This window comes from Homalodisca vitripennis, unplaced genomic scaffold, assembly GCF_021130785.1.
Source record: "Homalodisca vitripennis isolate AUS2020 unplaced genomic scaffold, UT_GWSS_2.1 ScUCBcl_1889;HRSCAF=6077, whole genome shotgun sequence".
Taxonomy (NCBI): Eukaryota; Metazoa; Arthropoda; class Insecta; order Hemiptera; family Cicadellidae; genus Homalodisca; species Homalodisca vitripennis.
In genome coordinates, this window is record NW_025778002.1 from 32,309 (window position 1) to 51,746 (window position 19,438).

Genomic DNA, 19,438 nt, shown 5'->3' on the forward strand with positions numbered 1-19,438 from the left:
CCAAATCTACATGAGATTTTTGATGATAGGGTTAGTTCTTTGCATTTAGGACAGGCTAGATTCCCAATCAGGCTATTTTATACAACCAAAATCAATAATAGCGTACTGCAAGCTTTCACGGTTCATTTCAATATCATTTTCTACTAGGCCTACATTTAGTGATTTTTCTAAATCAGACAGTCTAGTTTTAAAATCACTATCCTCATTAGGCCTAGTCTGCTGCAAATCACAGTTACTAGATGTGCTTGGTTGTTGAGTTAGGCCTAACCCGGAACCAATCGGTTCTTCGGGTTTCACATTTGACGATTCTCCTGAACATTCAGGACTGTTTATAGCATGATTTTGTAGGCCTAGGTTTGTTGACCATCTTGCAATAGCTAGGCGTGCCTTATTCTTTTTACTAAATGTTTTAGAGACTCTTGAGTCAACAGTTTTCCTTTTAGTAGCAGGCATAATTTTTACCTAACCTATAACACTCAAATATAGTTCAAAGTTTACCTATACAAGGGTAATATCCATCCAGATTCAGTTTTATACTAAATATAAAATATAAAAGCACAATAAACACAGCACTGGTTACACTTGAAGAAAACAATCACAGTACCGTAGGATGGGGTAACTTTGGGACACTTTTCAAATGTTCCAACAGCTCCTGTCCTTATTTTTACAGTTAAAATACTGAAAAAATCATTAACATGTACGGTCATCTTTCCTCTTTCAAAATGTTGAAAGATAAAAACTATAGAACCTACGGTATTTCATAAAAAAATATTTAAGTTGTCCCAATCTTACCCCTTTGATTGGGGTAACATTGGGACAGCACTTTTTCTCCATTAGAAACAGCAGGAAACAAGTCATTGTACTAATGTTACCCCACAATATCGTATAGCAGTACTGTTTACATAAGAAATAACTGGGAAAATGAGCGTGTACCAATTTTACCCATCTGTATTATATTTAAGAGGTCATAAACACACAACTTTGTATGACAAAAAAGAAGCAATAATGTTCTACAACGTAACATTGTCCAAACACATGTTGGATATACAATAGCCGAAGAAAGAAGGTCACTGTACAGTTCTAGCTCTTTAACACATTGACTGCGGTAAAAAATATTTAAAAACTTACCAGATAACTGAAAAAATATTATTGCATATAAACTTACGTTTTGGTGGTGTTATGAAGGAATGGTGGTTGAAATCGGGCTCCCGTCAGTTTTTTGGAGGTTTTTTCAATTTTGAAAATCACGGTCACCGGAAACCGCGCCGCATCCCACGTACGCCACTATGTATTGCGCCAGCGTCACAGCATGGTCCCGACCGCTACACACCGAGTATAACTCCAACATTATGTTTGAAACTGTCCGTAGTATGTACAATAATCTAACCTATTTTGTCTTCAGTATTTATTCAACTAAAAGTTTTACTTATTTACACTATTTACACAGGTTTAGTTTGTTATTCATGATACTTTTCGAAGCAAGCGCCGAAGCACAGGCCAGGCTTATCTGGACAAGTTGCACAGAACCAAGGTGTTTTCTTATTGCGTGTGGTCTGACAACAGATTCGACAGTTTTTTTCTTTGAATTCTGTTCGCTGCAGTTCGGCCTTCAATTTTTTGAATTTGATGCATCCCAAGTCGCGCTCGTTTTTGACCGGGGCTCTCAACAGCAACGTCCAGAGGTGGCAAAAGTGATCGAATGACTTCAAGTCTGAACTCATAGAAGTTTATTTTTCGCTGGTATTTGTTGTGTAGGTTGTGTGCATTTAGAAGCATCATTTGTAGGATGTGGATGAAGATTTTCTTATACCAGCGCATTGTCTTTCTTTCACAGGGATAATAAGACAGTAACTGGTCAGCCCTATCCACACCACTCATGTACGCGTTATACTGTATGATGGGAAGTGGCTTTTTCAAAGTAGTTTTATGTTTGGTAATAAAGTCCACCATTTCATTTTCAAATTCGGTGCTTATATAGGTCACAACACGTTTGTCACGCCACTTGCCGATCATTACGCTGTTCCCATATCGTGCCACTGTTTCACCTCTTTTGAGTTTAGCACTCTGTATGTCATTTGGGACATTTTTCCTATCGATGCGCAAAGTCCCGGTGCAATAGGTATTCCGTGCAAGGAGTTTTGAGGCCAGCAAGTAACTATTGTAAAAGTTATCCATGAAAATGGAGTGGCCATTATTTAATTTTTCCTATAACAAATACAAAACAACCTTCTCTGTGTGACCTTTCCCCCCTACTTCCAAATCTGATGAGCCACCATATACGTGAAATTTTAGAATCAGTCCAGAGTGTTCTGTCAGTGAGTACAACTTCACACCATACTTATGGCGCTTTCCTTTTATGTACTGGCGAAAATGTAGACGGCCTCGCCAAAGAATCATCGCCTCATCTAAAGAAAGTTCCTTTTGTGGATAGTAAATGTCATTCATTTTGTTATTAAAATGACCAACAACAAATTTGATTTTATCCATACTAGTTTCTTCCTGGTGGTTAGGATTTTGAAAATACAAACATCGTAGAATATTCAAAAATCTATCCCTTGACATCACATGGCGGAAAACTTGTAAACTAAACAGCTTATCAGTCTTCCAATAGTCCTGGAGACGATTTAGTCCAATTGTTCCAGTGTGCAAGAGAAGTCCGATAAAGTGCAATAACTCGTCCATTGTAATGTCTTTCCATTTGTTTATTCGAGAATTTGGTGTCAGATCTGGTTTTTTGAACACTTCAAAGGCATAAGCATTTGAAAACTTGATTACGTTTTCTAAGAAAATGTCATCAAGCAAGAGCCTAAAATAATCTATTGGTTTACCTTGGCCAGGACAAGGTACTAGAAGTCCAGACAGGCGGACAAAAGTAATGGGTCTCAATCCGGAAGTTGTCAAAGCCCATACAGGGGGGGCTGTGCCAATGTCTAGGTCATCATCGGAACTATAAGACACATCAGAGGATTCACTTGACAGATCATCAGAATCACCATCCACTAAATTCTGAATAGGATCCACATTTTGGTTTGCGAGAGGCACTTCATCGTCACCGTCGTCGGCACAGTGTGCACCACTTTGTGTCGAAGTTCCAGGAAGATCCATTTTCAATGAAGTAAACAATTCTAAGAACTATATTTACACTCACTAAGCACTCAACACTTCGACGTAGTTTCACCCAGCTCAAACGAGTGGCTGAACCACACTGAAACTACAGAGAGCGGTGCGCGCGATCGCCGGTGACCGCCGCGCACTCTTTTTTTTTTTTTTTTTTTTTTTTTTTTTTTTTAAGCAGAGGGAACCTTCAAAAGGTACTGGGCGTCCCAGTTATGTGGGATTTTTACCCACTAAACCACTCTGCTGCCACGTCCTGTCGTGGCCGTACAGCACCTGGACCCTAGGTCCACTGACTGTAGAGGAAGCTCTGAAACATATCTATTAATTTGGCCTAATTAAGATCGTTGTGTTCTGAAACAAAAATTTGGTTTGTGATTTACTGGTTACGTCCCAGGATTGGACGGCTTCATCCTTGGGATGAGTATTCTTTACGGAGGGTCGTCCAGTATTGTGGCTGGTCGTCGCCTGTAGTCATCTGGTCCGGCGTACGGCTCTGCGATGTGGGGATGCTCCGATGCTGCAACTGCCTCGAAGAATTTTTCTGAAGTTATCCTCGCGAAGACGTCTAGAGTTGGGATCTGTAACGAATTCCTTATTGTTTCGTTGCGGACGAACCATGGTTGTTGGCGAGTGATGGAGCGGAGAGCCTTGGATTGGATGGTTTCCAGGGCTTTTCGGTTCGAGCGGCTGCAGTTTGACCACCAAGCTGTGCAAGCATACATCATTAGTGATCTGACAACAGCTAGAAAGATGGAGACTTTTGCACCCATTGGTAGGGATGATCTGCGGTTAATTAGAGGACCTATTGATCCTGCGATCCGCTTGGCCTCTTCTGCTTTCCTTTTCGCGTGAGGAGCGAAGTTTAATCTGGAATCAAGCGTAACACCAAGATATTTAGCTTGTTCCTTCCAAGCAATCGGCTCGTCATCTAGTGTCACAGGCGGCGGGAGTCTTCGCGGCGGGAGTCTTCGCGGCATCCTACGGCGCTTTCTGAAACAAACAGCTGTGCTCTTGTCGGTGTTTATGCGGATACGCCATTTCTCTAGCCAGGGGGAGAGAAGATCCATTTGCTGTTGCATGACGTCAGCGGCACGCATCGGTTGAAAGGTCCTGCACAGAAACATGGCATCATCGGCATACAGAGATAGCGTTACTCTGGGGACCAGTGGCATGTCATTTGTGTAAACGAGGTACAGCACTGGGCCCAGGACGCTGCCCTGGGGGACGCCTGCTTCGATCGCTCTCTCTGAGGACAGCTCTCCATCTACACAGATACGGAATGAGCGGCCAGACAGATAAGATCGGATGAGGTGAGTTATGCAGGGGGGCACCGGCGAGCTAGCTAGCTTGTAGAGCAGGCCCTCATGCCAGACCTTGTCAAATGCTTTGCTGACGTCCAGGAACACTGCAACAGAGCACAGGTTAAAGTTAGCGTTGTCCACCAGCGTGTTGACAACACGAACCAGCTGTTGGGTTGTCGAGTGATCGCGCCTGAAGCCAAACTGTTCTGGTCGGATAAAGCCATCCAGGTAAGGAGCTATGCGGGATAGGAGGAGTCTCTCGAAAATTTTGGAGATGGAGGAGAGGAGCGAGATGGGCCGGAAGTTTTGTGGGAAAAGACGGGATTTTCCGGGTTTAGGAATAAGGATGACCTTAGCGACCTTCCAGCTGGCGGGAAAGTGATGTAGTCGGATGGCATCATTGAAGACTGTAACTAAACAGATTAGTAGGGCTATAGGAGCTGCAAGGAGTGCCCTGGATCCAACTACATCCAGTCCGGGAGCTTTGCGCGGCTTAGATTTCTTAATAGTAGCTTGTATCTCTTCTAGAGTGATCGGCTCTATCTCGATGTCGGGAGCTGTAACAAAAAAATTGTTTAGCGTGTTCTCGACGTGCTCGCAGTGGTCGTCGTCGTATATGTCTGCGTTCGGGCTGAATTGTTCCTCCATCGTATCTGCAAAAGCTTCGGCTTTGTCAGTAGCAGAGTATACAAGTCCTCGTTGACCGTGCAGTGGCTGATGCGTTGGTTTCTCATTCCTCAGGATCTTTGCAGTCTTCCAGGCACTGCCATCCTCTAATTCTAGACTGGATAGGTATGAGTTCCAAGACTCTGTCCTGTAATCAAACAACATCTTTTTGACTATGTTGCACTGCACGTTGAAGGCCCGTTTGGTAGCCGGATGTCGCGTTCTCTGCCATATACGACGCAGACGCCTCCTTTTGTCTACAGCCGTCCTGATGATGGCAGGCAGGGCCGACCTGGTGTTTTTTGGACGACCAGGTCGAGACGCTGCCGCCAGAGCATCCGTGACAGCTGTGTGTAAGTCTGTAACATACAAGTCTTAAGACATTCGGATTAGCGGCTGGGGTTGGGGGCTGCAATTGCTCGCTCAGGATACTACTGTAGACCTCCCAGTTGGTTCTGACTAAAGAGCCCATTGAAGGAATCCTCGAGGCTGGAGTCGTCGCTACATCTGCTATGACGGGTACATGGTCAGACGATAAGTCATCTGCCACTCGCACTTCCACATGATGCTGTAGTTCCTTAAACAGAAAACACATCAATGACATCAGGAAGTGCGTTGAGCCTCGTCGGATAGTACGTGGGGTCCACAGGCGCGGCTACGAGTGTGTCACCTCTCTCTGAAACATAATTATTTAGTCGTCGACCCTTGGTGTTCATCCGCCTACTGTGCCATGACTGGTGCTTGGCATTGAGGTCACCACCTATTATGACAGTGTTCCCGCTGCCAAGCAAGATGTCAAGCTCATCAGGGCGGAGGACAGCAGACGGCGCGCAGTAAGCTGCGAACACACAAACCTCGGAGCCACCAGCATTGACGGCAATGCCGGTGGACTCGAGGTCATTAGTAGTAGCGTGGACTTGTCGGTGCACAACTCTCCTGTGAACTAAAATAGCAGTTCCTCCTCCGGGATTCCTTTGACCACGTGGAGGTCTGTCGGTCCGGTAAGTCTGGTATCCTGGAACATTAAATACAGTGGCGGGCTGCAGGTGTGTTTCCGTTAATAGGATTATGTCGGCATCGTGTTCAACCGCAAAGAGATGGAGTTCGTTCCTCCGCGTCGCTACGCCGTTCGCGTTCCAGGTGACAATTTGTAGGCGTCTATCCATTGGAGAGGAGTTCCTGGAAAGACGTAAGTATTGCAGCAAGCAACTCGCTGGGAGTTTTTTTGCTGTCGGATACAATTGTTATTAGTGAGGTTATCCACCTTAGGACAGCGTCTTGGGACAGGAAGCCTTTTGGTTGTGAGGCAATCTCACAGTTAGTATTCCCGTCCTTTGGTGTCACCGAGGTGCTGTTTGTGGCTACCTCTGGAGTGTGTTCCTCCATTGGTTCCACAACTTCCTCCTGTGGGTGATCTGAAACAGAGGTTTGTTTGTTATTCTGATTCCGGCGGTTTGAGCGGGCCCTCGGTTTTCTCTGCTGTTTAGCGGCGGTTGAGGCAGCTGAGACAGATGAGGCTGCGGCTTCCGGCTCTGGGTCTGCTGCCTTAACAGCTCTCTGTTTCCTGGGAACAGGAATAGGAGCGGGAACAGTTGATGAATTAGTGTAAGCCGGAGCTACAGGTATTGTAGCTGGCTTGTGTTGAGGTGTGGGTGGGTCTGGTCGGAGCCTGGGGGTGGCTAGGACGTCGGCATACCTGCGGGCAGAAACATTTGCGGCTGGTAGGGCACGTGCTTGCCCAGTGACCGGTCGCGCAGTGGCGGTGCCCGAGCGCCGCTGCGGCGCCTCGCGGCGGTGCAGCGCGCCCAGGGCCCGCTTGTGCGCTCCGCAGCCCCTGTAGCTCGCGGGGTGCTCACCACCGCAGTTAGTGCATTTGCACTTGCTATCTTTTGGCAGAGTGCATGTGGCTACGGTGTGGTCTCCTCCACATCTGACACAGCGTGCTGGAAGGTGGCAGTTTCTCGAGCTATGGTTAAACTGCTGGCAATTGTAGCATTGCGGCAGTCCTCTTCTGGGCGTGAACTGGTCCACCGTTACTCTGACGCCTAACAGTGCGGTGAGCTGCCATATCTTTGACCAGCTGCCAGTTTTCCTAAATCGGATATAAAAACTGTTAGTTTGGTGGCGACCAGCCTGGTCGCGGCGTTGGAGGGGTGCGACATGCGTTGGTGTGTACCCCTGGTCTCGGAGATCCTCCGCTATGTCTTCAGGTGACGTCCATGCCGGAAGTCCCCTGATTACGGTCTTCAGCTCCTGTTCCTCCTTCAGGCTGAAGGTGTGAAAGGCGAGCTTGGCATCTAGGAGCTCTCGCTGTGCCGTTCTTTTACAAAGTATGTGTAGTCGAGTGCCCACATATTTGGCCTCAAAATTGCAACCTGCACTTCTCAGGCGGCGCAGAAGTGATGTCCAGGCAGTGACCCCTTGGACGATCAGCGGCGGTATTCGCGGTTGGCGGCGCTCTCCAGCAGTTGGTTCTGGGATTTTTTGAGCTGGGACAAAATTTCTAGTTGAAGACTCTGATGACGTGGAGGCGCGTCTCCCCCGTTTCCTTGGTTGGACGGACTGCCATGGTTCCTCTCCGTTGGACGGGTCATCGGTAGTTAGCTCGGGGGCGGCATGTGACACGGATTCCACTTCCATCCTGTAACATACACAAAGGGGCCCGACTGGCTGGGGAAGTCCCGCCAGGTAGGGCGGCGGCGTTACAAAGGCTCTATTGAGAGCAGGGGTCGTAGGCGCGCTGGTTATTGATCGGTGTCGGGCGGGCCGGGAGTACCGTTAGGCCCGGACCGTTAGTTTCCGGCCTCGCCGGAGCACGTGGTCGCCTAAGCTATTTTGGATGCAAATACCTAGGAATCTTACTTAACTATTTTGTTTATGAGACAGGTACACAGTTAAATAAACAAACATTATCAGTACATAGCAACAGTTACAGTGCTTTGAAAAATAAAATAAGTCAAAGAGTAATTAAAACTGACTTGTATGGAACAAATCAAAATAAAACTAGTATATAAAGTATAATAAATGCAACTTGATGCACTAAAATACTACGATGTTTAGTTGATTATTTTGTTAGAATTTGTTTTAAAAACTGCAGACTTACATCTGCAAATCACAAATTCCTAGTTACACCTGAAATGTAGAGAACAAATGAAAACTAAACTAGTATGCAAAAATATCAAAATGTAATTATTCTGCACTAGAAAATATTACAAATGTATTGTTTATTTTACTATGATTTTTGGTTTACTGCGGAGTTATTCCTGCATAAACACAAGTTTAATTTAATGTGGATTGACCTGTATTAAGCAAATCAAAACAAATGATCAGTACATGTGAAGTGTTAATTGAAATTATGCTACTATTAGATCTCACCACCCGAAGAACGGCAGCATGTGGTAATCCAATGTCCAGTAGGGCACTTCACAACACAGAATAAAATACGAGTAGTTTTAATTAGTGTCACTAGAACAACTAGGCACGCACAAAACAACACAAAACAAATTGAGCGAAGCGACTAACGCACTAACACATGGTGTCACTAAGAAATAGGCACAACACTGTGAGTAAATCACAAAACAAAGCACAGACGCCGCGCACTCTAGCGAGGGTATTTGGCGGTCACCGGTGACCGCGCCGCACTCTATGTGTTAACTCTGTAAATTTCTCGCCGGCCAATTTGTTCTGGTTTATCAATTTTTTGCACAATTTCGTCTTTTGAATAGTGGATCTCGTCAGGAGGGTTAGGCCACTTCCAATTTGAAGCTGACCTCTTCATTGCGGATATAAGAATATCGCCATCTTCGTCGAACTCTTATTATTCTTCCTGGATACAGTTCACATTGGTATCTTACAAGGACGAAGTCCCCGACTTCCAGATGTAATGCCTCGTCCACACCTAGCGAACGTTCGGTGAACATGTTCGTTGAACATGGTTGCAGTCGTGATCTGACAACGAACATTTTAAAAGTGGTGGGAACTTACAAAATGAACACTGTAACCACTGAGCACCATTCTTCTTCTTCACGTCCTCCGAGAAACAGTTTCAAGCATACACCACACTTCCAATCATCATCAGGCTTGGCAGGCCTATCTTTAGGAGTGCCGGGTTTTGGTTGATCCATTTTATTTCTTTCGGGTGGGTTTAGACACTTCGCAGAAGTCTCGTGGCTCTTTTTGGGGGGTTTTCTTTCTTTTTATGGCGCCCTTCGTAGCCATATCTCCAACTTCAGATGTTGTTTGTTTTGGCACGTGAGGAACTTCTACACCATGCAGTTGTTCTTCAGAGGGGTCCTTTGGAGAAAGGGTAGACAGTGTTTGTCCAAGATCACAAGGTAGGCCTGACTTCCTAACACGAGTAGCAGGTGAAGATGGACCATAGCGATCAGTGAGCCTGCTTGGTGCCAATGCTTCTGCAGGAAGAACGTTGGGGTTATAAGGACAAGCCCCAGCTTTCTTGAATGAGTGTATGATATTCAGAGGAGTGAAACTTTCCAGAAATGCAGGAGTAAAGAGCTCGTGGAAATGGGAACGACTGGGCATGTTGTTTGGGTTCAGTAACATGTGATTGTTCAACAATTTAGCCCAGACACTTTTCAGAGACTTGTAAACTAGTACATCAAGGGGTTGAAATAAATGACTCGTGTGTGCAGGGAAAGTCATAAGGTAGATTTCATTTTGCTTTGCAAGTTCTATGACTTCAGGCCCAACATGCGAGCCATGAGAGTCCATCAGTAAGACAACAGGCCTTTCTGGACAGGTAGCACCAATGAAGAATTTAAACCATTCTAGGAAAAGTTCTGAATTTATCCAACCTTTGGGGGATAGCCTAATAAGTGAGTTAGGAAGACTGTTTTCTTTGAGTTGGTCACTCCATCTTATCCCTTTACAAATCACCATTGGTGGGATGAAACTTCCATCAGCGCAAACACAACACAATACTGTTTGAAGCTGTCCCCGCTCTGCGTATGTTCTTTTATAAACATATTTTTTCCCAACTTGACACACTATTTTATTCGGTTTTACAACATATGTGAGTCCTGTTTCATCTACATTCCAGATCCTATTTGGCTGGTTTTTTATTCCCAGTTGAGACAAAAGTTTGTCTAATTTTTGAAAATAATCTTGCACCATCACTGGATTTGCCATGCTTGCTCTGTACCTTGATAAGTTTTCGGGTGTCCGAAGACACAGATTATAGCGTTCTTTAAATTTTGACCACCACCATTTGCTGGCCGTCTTTTTCTCTGTGTTAAAAAAGTGTGATCTGCCTATTTTGTCTGAAAGGTCATAAGCCAGTTTTCTAATTTGAAGCACTGTAAGGCCAAAACCCAATTCCTGCATTTCAACAATAAAGTTAAAAACACGCAACTCAATATCTGAGGGCAAGGCGAATGGTCTGCCCATTTTGAGAACATGAGCATGATCTAAATCGCCATTTTTGACTAAAAAGTCTTTTAATGTATTATAAGGAACCCCAGAGTCCTTGCTTGCTTTGTACAGGGTTACTTCACCTGCCTTCAGTTTCTTCGCCGCACTTACTAGATCAGATATTTCATAATTTCTATAAGTCTTACGTTTGCTTAGCTCTTTGTCGTTAGGTTTAACCATTTTTAATCAAGAGTAAACTGAAATAATATGAATAATGATGTTCACGAAACACAGTATTAACACGTTCGCTACCGAGCGTCACGTATGTGTGACGCATGGGTGTTTCTAGTGGACCAAATACGAAACGTGTAGTTTCACTACAGACCAGTGCAAAAGTAAACTATCATAACCTCAGACTGAAACTCTTTTTTTGTTAAAACTAATTTATATTTCAAATTTATGTCAATAAAAAAATGCTTAATTTACTATATTAACCATTTCTTTTAGTTCTAAGGGTTGTGATAATCTGCTGCAGACCGACCATCACATATGTGTGACTGTCCAGAAAAAATGTGTATTTAGAACATCTATTACACATTTATATTGCCATCTTTATTTTATTTTTGTTGTTGTTTGAATAAAAACGATATTGTACAAAAAAACTTGTGTTTATTTTACAAACTACATATATATAGGCTAAACGAGATAAATAAAAAAGAACAAGTTTTTAGTTCTTGATTACTCCTTATGCCAATCTCCAAAACATGGGGCTGCGCAAAGTCCAATTTTGTTATCACTGTTATCTGTGCAAACTTCACAATAGTAAATCGTTGCTTTCCTTTTCATCTGAGTCTTGAAGCACTGACGACACCTTACTCTTCGGTCCCCCTTCACGAGTCTGTGCTGTTCATTAGGCCTAGGTCGAACAGGGCGTTGTGGCGTTGGCTGTACTTGAAGGAAGTGTGCTATGATTGTGTTTCTTAAATCCAAATAGGTTATCTTACTTCCCCGGTTCTTGCATAGAATGTACTTGCTATTCCAGAGAGATGCATCAAGGAGGTGGAAAAATATTTTGACATACCAACGAAATGACTTCCTTGGAGTACTATAATATGAAATCATTTGATCACAGTGATCAATGCCACTCATGTTCTTGTTATATGCAAGTACCATTGAGGGTTTGGTTATGGTTTCACCTCTTTTGTTAATTACCTCTTCTGTTCCGGGTCCATGGGTTGTGGAAATTGTCAAAACATTGCGTTTGTCCTTCCATTTCATAACGGTTACACTGCCTTTTTGGCGACTTATACATTCACCCTTCTTCAGTTTTGCCGTGATGACCTGCTGCGGATTTCCTGCTCGATTTGTTTGTAAAGTACCGGTACCACAAACATTGGTTTTGCACTGCATCAAGTGCTCTGCAAGGTCCACGCTGTTGTAAAAGTTGTCTAGGAACAATGCATGGCCCTTACCTATGTAATCCTGCATCAAGCGAGTAACAACTTCAAAGGAATGTCCTTTTACGGGATCTGATATCGTACCTTTGCCTGTGTATACGAGAATATTTAAAATATATCCATCTGGAGTGCAAAGCTCATAAAGCTTAATGCCATATTTGTGGCGCTTGTTTTTTATATATTGTCTAAAAGACAATCTTCCCCGCCACAATACCATGGCCTCATCAAGTGACAGATTCTTCCCAGGACTGTAGGCTCTTGTGAAATTCGTCAAAAGATGCTGCAGTACATTTTTTATTTTATGCAGTTTGTCATCTGCAGAATCAACATTAGGGTTATAAAAACATAAACATCCAAGTATCGCCTCAAACCTATTTCTGGACATGGTTTTACCAAAGATGGGGTGGTCATAAAGCTCACAAGTTGACCAGCAGTGCTTCATGGAAGGGAAGTGCAAGTTTCCCATCAGTTTGGAGAGGCCTAAAAATTTCTTGAATTCCTCTAAATTTACAGGCTTCCACCACCGCATGTTTGAATGCTTGGTAGTAGGAGTTCCCTGAACAAATAAGGCACGAGTATTTATCCAAGCTACAATTTTCTTTAACAGATCTTCATCAAATATATTTAAAAATATTTCAACAGGATCTGTCGATTGAATGTGAATCTGTTCTTGCCCAGTAAAATTGTGGACCTGAGGTTCATTCTTTGTGTCAGTCCAAACACCTTGTTTACTCTGATAATCATCATGGATATTTTAAACAACAAACAACACGTTTGGATCATTGGAAATGTTTTCAAGATTCATTACATCATCATGTACTTCTTCGAATTGAACCTCTATGTCATCTGCTAAAGGGCTATTTGGGTTTAGGCCCAAGTGAAAGTACATATTTATTGGTTCAAAATGCTCACCCTCATCACTAGATGAACTTGGAATGTCTGAGTCAGGAACATACTCAGAGGCACCGTCAGAACTAAATAATTCATCACTGTCATCTTCGTCCATCTCACGATCGATTTCGCTCACAGACATAAAAGGTCTCTTCATTTCACCCATCGCACGATAAAACAAAAAGCAGTTCAGTTTTAACTACAAAAGCACATATAAATCTTCCACTGTTAAAGGTTAGACAACACACGAGGATTGGAAATATTACACAGAAAACCAGGTTTGCCAATACGATTCCCGCATAACAAAAATAAAAATCCCACGCTCAGACCATGCGACCTGTATATGTGACGGACATTCCCACTGACCGACAGGCAATAATATAGTTGGAAAAGTAGACCGACTGGCAACCAAAAAACATGTAGTAATACAATACGTGTGTCACAAATACGTGACGTCGGGCTATAGTTTGTGCCGCGAGAGTCACACATGTGTGACGTTGGTCTATGGTATGAATCGGTGCGTCACAAATACGTGACGTCGGTCTATTTTAAAAGTCCAATTTTAGAGTCGGTAGCGAACGTGTTAATCAGGTTAGGTAATTTCGCAGTGAAAAATAAAGAGTAAGAGAAAGGTAAGGTAATTTCGCAATAGCCTACATTTGATTTTTTAAATATGCATAATAATATAACATTACTTATGCGTCTGTATATCGATTTTATCAGGCAAAATAGCAACAAACTTTCTTAGGAAAAAAATAAATTACCTATACAGTAATAGGAACGTGTAAAATTATAGTGATTTTGCTAACAAAAACATCCTAGTTTCTAAGGTTATAGCTTATTTATTTTTATGGTTAGAATTATCAAACTACTATTAAATGAAACTGTGTTTCATGAACAACATGTACCACACCAGAACTTCTACCACACACACGTATTATATAAACTAAATCCACCAAACAACTATATACTCGTAAAACAGCACAACACTCTAAAGGAATTGTCAGACATAACCTTTAACTATGTTTACAACACGAACTAGAAAGCAGACCTGGCGAAACATGTGTTTCTTCAAAAGTAGACATCTTTCGCTACCTAGAGGCAAATGTATGAACTAATAACTTTACAGGCAAGTCTGTAATAAGAGGAACAGAAAATAATGCGAAGTTTCCTATACTGCGAATTAACCTTACCTTACCCTATGAGTATAGTGGCCAAGATTTACGCTCAGATTTGACTTCTGGATGTTTATTTACAAACTTTACTCGAGTTTCAAATGCTGATTTTGAAGCATTGGTTCTCATGATTGGGCCTAAGGTTGCAAGAGCAAATACTAACTTCCGCCAAGCAATAAGTGTTAACGACCGCTTAGCTGTTACTCTTCGTTTTTTAGCGACAGGAGATTCGTACCACTCTCTTATGTATTTGTTTAAATTATCAAAACAAGCAATATCCCTGATTGTCCCTGAAGTATGTGCTGCTCTAGTTGACTGCCTCAAACAGTACGTGCTGCTCTAGTTGACTGCCTCAAACAGTACGTGCTGCTCTAGTTGACTGCCTCAAACAGTACGTGCTGCTCTAGTTGACTGCCTCAAACAGTACGTGCTGCTCTAGTTGACTGCCTCAAACAGTACGTGCTGCTCTAGTTGACTGCCTCAAACAGTACGTGCTGCTCTAGTTGACTGCCTCAAACAGTACGTGCTGCTCTAGTTGACTGCCTCAAACAGTACGTGCAGACACCTTCCAAAACTGAAGACTGGGAGAAGATAGCAAGCGGATATAAGGAAACTTGGCAGTTTAATCAGTGTCTTGGAGCTCTAGACGGAAAGCACATTAATTTTACAAGCACCAGAAGATAGTGGATCTACGTTTTTTAATTATAAAAGTCAACACAGTATTGTACTGATGGCCCTAGTAGACTCCAACTATTCGTTTGTATACATTAATGTAGGGTGTCAAGGCAGGATATCAGATGGGGGCGTATTTAAGAACTGTGAACTTTGGAAAATTGTGGAAAACGGAACTGGTTTGCCCAAAGATAAACCATTACCCGGAAGAGTATTTGCTGTCACCTATGTAATAGTTGCAGATGATGCTTTTGCTTTACATCATCATATTTTAAAACCGTTCCCCGGATACCAAGAGAAAAAAAGTAAAAGAAGAGTATTTAACTATCGATTGTCTCGAGCTCGAAGGTGCTCTGAAAATGCGTTCGGTATTGTAAGTTCTGTCTTCAGGGTCTTAAGAAAACCTCTACTCTTGAATCCAGAAAAAGTACCCTTGTTACTTGTGCTTGCATCTATTTGCACAACTTTTTACGGCAGAGCAAGTGTTCAGTTAACATTTACACTCCTCCTGGTTCTTTAGACAGTGTTGCGCCTGATGGAAGTATTATTCCAGGACTATGGAGGAATGATACAGATGGACTACAGTCATACTACCCACTTCCTCGAATCGGAAGAAAATCAAGTGACTTTGCAAAGGCCGTGAGAGAAGAGTGTGCTGAGTATTTTGTCTCAGATGGTGGCAGTGTTGCGTGGCAAAACGACTACACTTAAATTTGTGACAAGGCCTACAGTTTGCACAGACTATTATTAAAAACGTTTGAGTCAGATTAATCAAACTGTTGTAAAATACTGTTGTAATCTAATTTTTAAATTTTTTTCGTATTTTTATAACTTTAAACTCATTTAATGTTTTCATTTTGTTTTTCTTTAAACACTGATTCAGTTATTGTGCTTTAATAAATAAATAATAATAAACAAACCAATGAATAAGTTATTATTATGTAGTATCTGTTTAGGAATAGGCTTAAGCAAATATTTAAAGGCAATTATTTTTTAACACTGTTAACTCTTTTAACACAATTATTTTTTTTACTGAATGATCATGTACTAAGATATGTTTCAAAACACACTTGAAAACTAAAAATCTTAGGAATAAGATCCACACAACGTTTATAAAAGAGAAATTGTCTGGTAAATCCAACAATGAAGTGCCCATCAGCAGTGACACATCAGTACTTCCGTGCTCCGGTGGATGAGAAGGTGCAGGTCTCTCTTGGGTTGTGTATGCGGTGACCTCGTTTTCCTTCTGCATTTCTTCCAACTCCTTCATTTCCGCCTGGAATATCAAATTGTCTATGGCATTTTGTAATTTGCACAAACTCAGTGGGTTTTTTATCTTCCTCAGACGGTTGGCAACATTCTCACCATAAACAGCGTAATCATCCCTCAATGTTGGTTGTTGACTTTGCAAATCACTCAAGCAGTTTTTCATAATGTCATAAGCTTCGTTAACTTGATTTTTCTTTAAACGTTTTGCTCTGCCACTTGCACTTAAACTTTCAAGTCCACTTCGTGATGTCCCGGGTGTACTATATCTGGATGGAGTCTTTACACTAGAAGAAGAAATACTGCTGGCTGTTTCTCGGCAAATGTTGTCAATGTCGTTGTCATCGATGTCACTGGAATCCATGTCGACTGCGGGGTCATTAGGCTCAGTCAAGTTTGAGAATGTTTCTCGGGGGGTACTGTTGTTTCCTGATAAAAACTGTAAGTATGGAAAACCCCACCAAGGCTTTTTCTTCTCACTTGTGCCCATTCCTGATTTCAGTATATTCGTTTTCTTCTCTCTTCTATACTGAGCTAAGATGCTGTCTATTTTCTTCTTAACTTCTTCTGCGTTGACACCTAACTCAGTAGCTATGGCGGCATACGCGTCTTTCCTCTTGAATTTATTTTTTATACTCTTTGTCTGAGATATCCCACAACAACTTGTTTGATTCGTAAAGTTGAATCAACATAACAATATTGTCCTGATTCCAGAAATCTTTACTCATCTTGAATGCACAAAAACAAAACAGTAATCCACACCAACTCACAACCAGCACTATGGAATACGTCCGCCTTCCACGCGTTACTGTCTCAGACTACCTGACTAACACAAACGTTCGCCAGTTGTTCGCTTCAAGAGCGAACATTGTCTCCGAACGAAGATGGCGCCGACTTTTGTTCGAGGACGCGTCCCACACTGCAGTTCGCCAAACATTCTCCCCCGAACACCTTAAGCCCCATTTACACTGCCCAAACATCCCCGAGCATCGAGCATTCGTGATCGTAGCTCGCCGGTTTTCAACGAGCACGAACGCAAACGAGCCCTCTGTTTACACTGCTCGAGCATTTGTGTCGATCAGTTTCTCGTGAGCGTTTGCAGTGAATATTGATGATGGCACCCGGACTGTCAAAACTTGCGGTTTCCGCTGCGGCCGTCCTCATCCTGTTACAGGAGGAAACGCGAGGAAGGAAAAGGCGACGCGTGTGGGAGTCTTCATTTTTGAAAAAGAGGAACCACACTATTTTGCTGAGAGATTTGAAAGAAGACCACGGAGGGCTCTTCGAAAACTTCAGCCGAATGTCGTTAGACGATTTCGCCATCATATTGGGAAGGATAGAAGGGAAAATTGCCAAAACCGACACCAACTTCCGAGAGTGCGTTCCTGCATCAGTCCGGTTGGCGATAACTCTTCGATTTTTAGCAAGTGGTGACTCGTACGGTAGCCTCATGTATCTCTTCAGGGTTTCAAAGCCTACAATTTCTTTACTTGTTCCTGAAGTCTGTCGGACCATCGTAGAAGCACTACAGGAGTATGTCAAGGTAAGAACAAAAATGTATAATATAATTTTATTTTTGGAAATATATATATTTGGAATAAGTACATGAAAAACGTTGAACGGAACTATTGAATAAAGTGCAAACGTGTGAATATTTTAACAGAACGAGGAAAAGAATGTTCCTGCTTCTGAGGGTACCCCAGTTCCAGGATCCGAGGCAAATACGGAGGCGAGCGGATCTGCATCATCACTGCTTGATTGATGTGAATGGTCTGTGGTGGGGGGTTGAGGTTCTAGATGGTGGTATGTAGGAAGAGAGGACAGAGGTGAAGTAGAGTCCCCACTGTACTTTGGTGTAGTCTGTTGTGGATGTAGTAAAATAGCCGGAGAAGGTGGGCCAGAATTCGCTGACGAAAACGTAGTAGCAGGGGACGGAGAGGCTAAATAATTCGGCGAAACTGATGAGATAAACCGGCGATTTTGATGAGGAAGTTCGTCATAGCGGCCCATGTCGGCTTCGAAAAGAATGTTGTTGACGTGGTGCTGGACAAACGCTTGTGTCCTCTTGGAGTAAGATTTTAATTTCATCGCAACATGCTCACCATACACATCACAAGCATCACGCCTCACAGCATTATGCAGTATGCCGACCACCTCGTCAACTTGAGACCGTGGAGAGGCTGGCGTTCTTTTGCGCTTCATTGGAGTAGGCTTTGCAAAACCCAGTGCCGTTTGACTGGAAGCCGATCGTATCTCTTGAGATTGCTGATGAGGGAGGGTTTGAGTAATTTGGGAAGCAGATTCACTTGTATTGTCGTCCTCTTCCTGAATGAGCTCAACCTTAAAAATGAAGAAATGAATTAGCAAATTAACTAAAATACTTGAGGGTTTTATTACAAACTATTGGTTCCGCTATAAAAATTTAATTGTAGTTATTTAATAGTGTGTAGGTATATAATTTAATTTTGACGCTATGGGTGTACGTAATAAGATGCCCGAAAATGAAGAACAGTGGCTATGCGAATCCAAGAAATTTGAAGAGAAGTGGGACTTCCCCCATGCTGTTGGAGCCATCGACGGAAAGCATGTAGCAATACAGTGTCCGCCCAAAAGCGGGAGCGAATACTTCAATTACAAGTCCTTTTTCAGTTTTGTATTATTTGCGCTTGTCGACGCTGATTATAACTTCATGTTTGTGGACGTTGGATGTCAAGGCAGGATTTCAGATGGTGGAGTTTTCAAAAATTCTCAGTTGTACGACAATATTGAAAAGGGCAACTTGAAACTTCCCCCACCATCTCCACTGCCGAATTCGAGTATCCCCAGCCCGTACGTCATTTTGGGGGACGATGCTTTTGCATTGAGTGACAGTTTGATGAAACCGTACTCTGGTTATCATCCACAAGGGTCCCCAGAAAGAATTTACAATTACCGATTGAGCCGGGCCAGAAGGGTGGTAGAGAATGCTTTTGGCATTTTAGCTTCTGTGTTTCGTGTGCTAAGGAAACCTTTGCTTTTGGAAACTGAGAACGCCAAGTGGGTTGTAATGGCCTGCGTTTACCTCCACAATTTTCTACGTAGAAGTGCAAGTTCGTCACATCTATATTGCCCAGTGGGTGCTTTAGATACCGAGGAAAATGGAGAGGTTACACCTGGTACCTGGAGAAATGAGGTGGCTCCGGCATCCCTTCTTGGTTTGAAAAAAGTACCCAGGAGATCAAATTCTACTGCTAAAGATATCTGCGAGGCCTTTGCAACATACTTCATGACAAATGGAGCCGTATCATGGCAAAACGATTACGCATGATAGCATTCTGATTGCGCCTAAACCTCAAGTTATCAACACTGAAGATAGCCCTAAGGATAGTTATAGTAAAGTCTTGAAGTCAAGTACAAGAAATAGGGTTATTTATGGATCTTTGGAATCAAAGGGCAGCGTTCCTTTGAAGACTGTTAAGAGAATGTTCTGGTTATTTCTCTATCTGGCTTGGTGTGCAGCAAATTCTTTATGTTTGAACCAGAG

General features: G+C 42.8%; 1 protein-coding gene across 1 annotated transcript; it reads left to right on the forward strand.

Annotated features, from left to right (window-relative positions):
* The first annotated feature begins 18,388 nt into the window (after positions 1 to 18,388).
* LOC124371713 lies at positions 18,389 to 19,222 on the forward strand. Its single transcript, XM_046830048.1, has one exon. The coding sequence runs from the start codon at positions 18,389 to 18,391 to the stop codon at positions 19,220 to 19,222; it is 834 nt and encodes a 277-aa protein (XP_046686004.1).
* The last annotated feature ends 216 nt before the right edge of the window (positions 19,223 to 19,438 follow it).